Below are 7679 nucleotides of genomic sequence, written 5' to 3'. Positions count from 1 at the left end.
AACCAGTTCACTCACAGGTGATCCTCGGAGCTACCGGTTCATTCGAACAAGGCCGAACCGCTAGAATCCCACCCCTGTGCAAATATCACTTGATGACCTTTAAATAGGTCATCTTTAAATAGACAGCATTGACCTCTGTGGCCCCTCACAGTGGGCAAATACAAGTCTGGTCTCTTCTCCACCGCCGTGAATGGAACCATCTGCTAAGGATGGTGCAAGATGGTGTCTCCCATTCTCAACAGTCTCAGGTGGTTTAAACCAGGGGTCTCCAGCCTTGGCAACTTTAAGACCTGTGGACTTCAACTCCCAGAATTCTGGTCTCTTCCAACTCTGTTAATCTGTAATCCTGGATGCAACAACACACACACACACACACACACACAGATTCTTCTTTCTGTCACTCTTTTTTTTTAAACAATTATTTTATTTTACAACAAATCCATCCTTCAATTAAACAATGTGTTAACTGGGTACATATATCTTGTGCAGATATTTATAATTAATGTACATTTCTTGCTATGATTACTTTCATATTAAAACTACTCAACCTTATATATCTTATCATTATAGCAATCTTAATGCATTTTTGTCTCTCTCTGTCTCTCTGTCTCTGTCTCTGTCTCTCTCTCATCTTTGCTGCTAGACACTTACTCTCTGGGTGCCCTGTATGTGTGTGTTTGCCGCATTTTAGACCGCATCCCTTCTTGTTAAGCCAAACCAGAGGTTGAACCTACAACTTTTTACATGCAAAGCCAGTGCTTTTCCACTGAGCTATGTCCCTCGCAGGCCCCTTTTCTTCAATTAACTTCCCTGATCAGATCACTCGCGCTGATTTTCCCCGATGGAACACCTGTTTCAAAGAGAGCCTCCCCAGCATGCTGAGAAGATTCGGGCATTCCATGAACATTAGAGAGGCTCTATGAATATGCGTAGGCACATTCTTGACTCGGGCACAGGGTATGGCATGTATTTATAGGCCGTCTCGTATCAGAAGGTGTTTTTTTTTTTTTTTAAAGAAAGGAGAATGCTAATGGATTGCTGGCAGAACAAATAGGAATAACCCACCTAATGAAACGTTATTTTCTTAGTAGCTGCCAGGCTTCCTTACTAGGAGTATGGAATAGAAATAAATGCACCCATAGAGCAAGAGTCTAGGAGCCAAGATGAGTAGTATTTTTGAAAAGGAAGCTTAAGATTGCATTGAAAGAATCGCAGCAAGTCTTTCAAACGCTTTCAAATGAAGCAATCTGTGTATATAAAGGTAGTCCTCGACTTACAACAGTTCATTTAGCAATAGCCATAGCACTTAAACTTATATATTGCTTTATAGTGTTTCACAGCCCTCTCTAAGCGGTTTACAGAATCAGCCTATTGCCCCCCAACAACCTGGGCCCTCATTTTACCCACCTCGGAAGGATGGAAGGCTGAGTCAACTTTGAGCCTGGTGGGATTTGAACTGCTGAATTGCAGGCAGCCGGCAGTCAGCAGAAGTAGCCTGCAGTACCGCAATCTAACCACTGCGCCACCTTGGCTCCTTTAGTGAATATTCAAAGTTACAACAGCACTGAAAAGGGTGACGTGATCGTTTGTCACACTAAACGACCGTTCCAGCATCCCCATGGTCACGTGATCAAAATTTAGCCACTGGGCAACTGACTCATCTTTATGACGGTTACAGTGTCACACGATCGATCCCCTTTTGTGATCTTCTGACAAGCAAAGCCCATGGGGAAACTAGATTCACTTAACGATCAGGTCACTAACTTAAACAACTTCAGTGATTTGCTTAACAACTTTGGCAAGAAAGGTTGTAAAACGGGAGGAAAAATTCACTTAACAAATATGTCACTCAGCGACATAAATTTTGGGCTGAATTGTGGCCGTAAGTTGAGAACTACCTGTACCCCTATAAGCAATCTTAGGCAACAACATCCTGGTCTCTTTCCTCATGTACTTTTGGAGCAACAGGGAAGTGGCTTATCTCTGTGTTTGGGAGCCATTCACAGTTTGTTATAAGATGGACAGATATATAAATGTTCTAAATAAATCTGTTGTTTGCTTGAATAACTGCTAAAGTTATCCATTCTCTATTATTACAGTATTATAAAGTCCTTTGGTTGAGTGGTGCAGTGGTGGAGCTCTCGCCTCACAATCAGGAGGCTGTGAGTTTGATCCTAGGTAGAGGCAGGTATTTCTTTCTGGGCACACTGAGAATATATCTGATGAAACAGTCTCTGCATTGGTGACGGGAAGAGCATCCGGGCAGTAACAACTCAAATCCATTCAGTTGCCCAAGACCCCGCCCTGCAAGGGATTATGGGGTCTTTAAAAGAAGACGATAAGGTCCCTTGGTCCTTCCTCAGAGTCTCTTCTGACTTATTGTCAAAGGCTTTTGGTTTCCAAACTGCAGCCCCTTGGAGAAACTTGGATTACTAAGTGGAGACCAGCTTTGCTCACAACAACGTAGGCTGTGCAACCTCTGAATAATTCCCAGGCAATTAATTTGCCAAGATTAGTGCTAACGCTAAAGATCCCATCCCGAGTTCATACTGATCAGGTAAAGATAAAGGTTACCCTCGTACATACATGCTAGTCGTTTCTGGCTCTAGGGGGCAGTGCTCACCTCCGTTACAAAGCCGAAGAGCCAATGCTGTCCGAAGACGTCTCTGTGGTCATGTGGCCGGCATGACTAAATGCCGAAGGCGCGCAGAACGCTGTTCCCTTCCCACCAAAGGGGTCCCTATTTTTCTACTTGCATTTTTTAAATGCTTTCGAACTGAAGCTGGGACAAGTAACGGGAGCTCACTCCGTTACGTGGCGCTAGGGATTCAAACCGCCGAACTGCCAAACTTTCTGCTTGACAAGCTCAGCGTCTTAGCCACTGAGCCACCGCATCCCTGCTTTCATACTGATAAAACTTGCTAAAAATAGGCGCAATTTGGCTGAACATCTGGGGAGTGATCATCTCAGCTCTTCTGGAGAGTTCTACTTGGTGAAATTAAAATAGATATGCCTTTCTTTTGCAGATTGTAAGATCCCAACCAGCGGTATCATGGACTTTGGCTTCAGCTTTCCCAAGCGAGCTAACCTGGGAAGGCCCAGCCATATCTAGAAGAGTGGCATCCATCCTGTTTCTTAGTTCCCTACCACCCCTGTGTGGCCAAAAGGCATCGGTGCAGCTTCATATGACTGCAAAAGGGACAAATGTTTGCAAAGAAACAGTTTAAGGAGGTGCTTCCCAAACTTCTTTTCTTTCTTTCTTTCTTTCTTTCTTTCTTTCTTTCTTTCTTTCTTTCTTTCTTTCTTTCTTTCTTTCTTTCTTTCTTTCTTTCTTCCTTCCTTCCTTCCTTCCTTCCTTCCTTCCTTCCTTCCTTCCTCCCTCCCTCCCCTCCCTCCCTCCCTCCCTCTCTCTCTCTCTCTCTCCTCCCTCCCTCCCTCCCTCCCTCTCTCCTTCCTTCCCCCACCAACCGCTGATCAGAAAGTCTTCCTTTAAATAGCTACCCAAAGAAAAAAGCACTTTTACTCAATTTGGAGTAATTTCCCCAGGTTTGGAAAGCACGCTTGGGCTAATTCAAGGTTCAACTTTTGTTCAACTGTAATAGTAAAACTCCTGGTAAATTACTTATCTGGGTAATGGGGGCTTTCATGATGGACCATGCCTGCTATGTTAGCCAACGTGTGAATACGCATGCCTGCCATGGCATCTTTTTCTATGGGCACCCCTGATATGAAGTTAAATTTAAAATATGTCCCATCCAGAGGTAGTATTCAGCAGGTTCTGACCAGTTCTGGAGAACTGGAAGCGGAAATGTTGAGTAGTTCGGAGAACCGGCAAATACCGCCTCTGACTGGCCCCGCCCCCATCTCTTCTCTGCCTCCTGAGTGCCAGCTGATCGGCTGGATCTTCTTTGGTTGCCCTGCACAGGAGAACGGAGCTGGAAAGCAGGTTAGTGGGGTGGGGAGGGAATGGGGATTTTGCAGTATCCTTACCCTGCCACATCCACCAAGCCGCACCCACAGAGCCGGTAGTAAAAAAAATTGAATCCCACCACTGGCCCCATTTACAATGCCAAGATGGCAGCATGATCAAGTAATCATCCCAACCCCTCCTTATGTGCATTGTGTCACACACACACACACACACACACACACACACACAAGGGTCGGGACTTTGGTCCCAAGGTTGTGAGTGCCATCTTGACTTTTCTGACACCCCCAGCAGGTGCAGGTGCCAATCTCTCTGAAGGATTATTTAAGAGAAAAATTGGAAGAATGAAATGCTGGCATCTGGAGCTCTTGAAGGAAAAACCCGGCTATATCTGTATAAAAATAAAGATATTCCTTTCCAGAAATCTTTTTTTTCTGTTTTCATCACAGCTCTGCACAGTAAACACGGGTGGCATTATATTACCGACTTATAATGGAATACATTTAGTAATTTGTAGCTATAATTTTGGTCAGCATTTTAAGCTGATTGAAGTGAGTTAAGCACCAGGTGGAACTGGTGGGGGGAAAAATACCTCCAGAAAGCTATTTCTGCACTAATTATCTTTAGGAATAAAGCTTTACCTAAGAGGCTCTTAGATGGTAAGTAGGTAAGGATTTTATGTGAAGATGCTTATAATAAGGATGATAATAAAGCTAGACATACACGAGCTGGCCTACAAGTCATTTTTTTTATTCAAAATATATGTTTGTAGTTCAGCTTGCCTTTTGGCGGGAAGGGGTATGAGTTTGGAAAAAGACGTTTTCTGTATTAGTCTATATATTCTTTGTTCCTTGCTATAATTGTTTTCTTTGGGGTGGTGAGTACTATAAGAAGCTGGTTTTTGACGGAATATAGATTTTTCCTTTGTTTTCTGTGAAATACTTGGGAGTGGGGAAAGGATTTGAAGATGCCACCGTGACACCTTGGGTTCAGAATTGCAGTTCAAGCTGCTGGTTGTCATCTATAGGTCCTCTCATAACATTTTATTTTTTGTTTTGTTTTTATAAAGTTTATTTTTTATTTTTTATTTAAAAGTCAAACACTAACAAACGCAAACATAAAACATCAACATAAAACCATCTTCCAAAATACAGTATGTCGGTTGGTACATTTCTTTCGTGCAATGTCACAATATCAACGGTCTTCCCTTCCAAACATACATTCCTATTACATAAGTCAACTAGACATATTATATTATGTTATATTGTGTACATTTTATTTTTCGGAGGGTGCCTTCAAATCAATGTTGACAGGACAAATCTCTGCAATTTTCCTGGCCTGGTTTTGGAAGTGGTTTCCCATTGCTGGCCTCTTAGGGCTGAGAGAGACAGTGACTGGCCCAAAGTCACCTAGAATGGCTTCATCACGCCTAAGGTGGGACTAGAACTCATGGCCTCCTGGTTTGTAGCCTGACGCCTTAACCACGTGATACCAGATGAAATAGTAAGTGGGGTTCAGATGACCTCCTTACGGCCTGGTGTCATACAACCTAACCAGGGGTGGGCTTCAAAAATTTCCGCACCGGTTCTCTGCCTGGTTGCTGGATGGGCATGGCCATGGTGGGCGTGGCCTAGTCGACCTCCTGCACCACGGTGGGAGGACCATTTTCACCCTCCATGGGCTCCAGAGGCTTCCCTCAAGGAAGGGAGAAAATGGCCTCCTCCGCCTCCTGAGGCCCTTTTCTGGCCTTCCGGAACTTCCGGGAGGCCCGTTTTCACCCTCACTGAGCCTCTGTGCAGGCCCTGCACTTACCTGGCATCTAAAACGGACCGTGTGGGGACTGCTGGGAAGGGTGGGGTGGGGTAGTCAGGGCCAACCAGGGGTGGGATTCACCAAAGTGGTAATTAAAAATGATAAAATTAGATACCGGTTTGCCCAAACTGTAGAGAACCGGTAACAGCCCATCCCTGAACCTAACACAAGCAGTGAAACATCCCATCATCTACCTATGTAGAACATCCTTTCGAATAGCTTTAAAGTTAGTAAATTTTGGGAAGGTTTTTTTGTTGTTGTTCTGATTATGCATTGCAAAAACATTGTTGAGTTTGTTATTTTATGATTTAGTTCTCTATGCAGATTCAAAAAAGGTGCTGGTCCAGGAACCTGGAGTAGACATCTTGTTGTGCCTACAGCCAGAAGGATGCTGGGGATTGTACAGAGATTAGATTCGCCACTGTTCAGCTTTTCCTGATAAGCCTTTCCTGCTATTTGTGGAACCATGCACATATAAAGAATATGTACTGGCACCCAATTGTGGTAAGCATGGGAATCTTCCCCCACGCTTCCAAGGTGATCCTGATTGAGCCAAGATGCATCATCCTGTAACCGCATGCACGTTCTTGGATACCTCTTAATGCCAACACACAAGGTGTCCCAAAGGTGCATTTCAGTAAGGCAACATTACTTTCTTGGATTTTCTTTTCCTTGAAAACATTTCACTTTTCATTTAAGAAACTTCTTCAGTTCTTGGATGAGAAGTGAAACATTTTCAAGGTTAAAAAAAAAAAAAAGAACAATAGTTGCCTATTGAAAGGAACCTTTGGGACAGCCACGACCTGGATGAATCTCCGTAGACATCATCACACAAGGTGAATTGTGTTGCCAGTTTAGGTATGGCTGGTGCATGAGTTGCCCAATGGGGGACTTATTCGCCAGGCAGAATCTCCCCTCTCTTCTCCATGAATGAGAAACATTTGTAGGAAATCTCTTCATTTTTTCCCCCTCTTGGTACCTGCTCTCTCTTTCGCCGTGTTGCCAGCTCACCTGCGTAGGAGGGAGCTCTGATGTCTGTGAGGTCACACTTACCAGGTTCTACAGGAGTGGAGTGTTCAAGGGACAGTGGTGGACTTGGCAAGGAGAAAAGGATGGAGAACCGTTATAAGGCCTCGGTGGTTAGAGACTGGTGTTTTTTTTAAAATTCCCAATTGGGGTGATGGCAGTAGATGGGTTTATCCCCCCCTTCCTTGGGTGACAGCAACAATTTGAAACTTCATGAAGGGGTGGATGAGCTGAAGAAGTTGGGAACCCCACTTCTAAGTGGCCCATCGTCTGCCATGTCACATTTATTTATTTGTGTCCCGCTCCCTTGAGTTATTTTACAAATAACCCAAGGTGGTGAACATATCCAACAAACTTTCTTCTTGTTGTTTTCCCCACAACAACTGCCCTGTGAGGGGGAATTGGGCTGAGAGAGAGAGAGAGACCAGCCCAAGGTCACCCAGCTGATTTTCATGGCTAAGGGGAACTAGAACTCACGGTCACCTGATTTCTAGCCAGTGCCTTAACCACTAGACCAAACTGGCTCGCTTTAAGACATTTAGTGACTGATCCCAGGAAATAATGGTCCCAATTCTTCCACCATCACTACACCCCTAGTTTTGAGAATGTGCTGCAGCATGTGAAAAAGTAACAGTGGAAGTTTTCCTTTCTACAGGTAAGCGATCAGTATTATCAAAAGGGTTCCTTCAATGGACTTGAACCACCTCTGATTAACTGCAAAGAAATTACTCGGGCACAGGTATGGCTGCTTCCCCCTTGTGGCTTTGTGTGAAGGGTTCTTTCCTTCTTTCTTGGTGTGTTTTGATGATGAAAACAGGATTTGGGAAAGTGATTCATTGTAATAGAACATCTACACAGGGAAACGGCAGAGGGAGAAAACAGACAAGCGACACTCTAAAGGGGTCCATTTTCT

General features: G+C 44.1%; 1 protein-coding gene across 1 annotated transcript in view; it reads left to right on the top strand.

Annotated features, from left to right (window-relative positions):
• Positions 1–6250: 6250 nt before the first annotated feature.
• The window catches only part of CATSPER4 (cation channel sperm associated 4), a 28959-nt gene continuing 27530 nt past the window's right edge, over positions 6251–7679 (top strand). The window contains exons 1-2 of the mRNA XM_087970393.1: positions 6251–6277; positions 7422–7505. Coding sequence (XP_087826519.1) covers positions 6251–6277; positions 7422–7505 — 111 coding nt within the window. The remainder of the gene's footprint in view (positions 6278–7421; positions 7506–7679) is intronic.

Source organism: Notechis scutatus, chromosome 8 (assembly GCF_049901735.1).
Source record: "Notechis scutatus isolate UNSWTSFEM ecotype Mainland chromosome 8, rNotScu1.2, whole genome shotgun sequence".
Lineage (NCBI taxonomy): Eukaryota > Metazoa > Chordata > Lepidosauria > Squamata > Elapidae > Notechis > Notechis scutatus.
The sequence above is the reverse complement of the archived record's forward strand: the minus strand, read 5'-3'. Positions and strand labels throughout refer to the sequence as shown.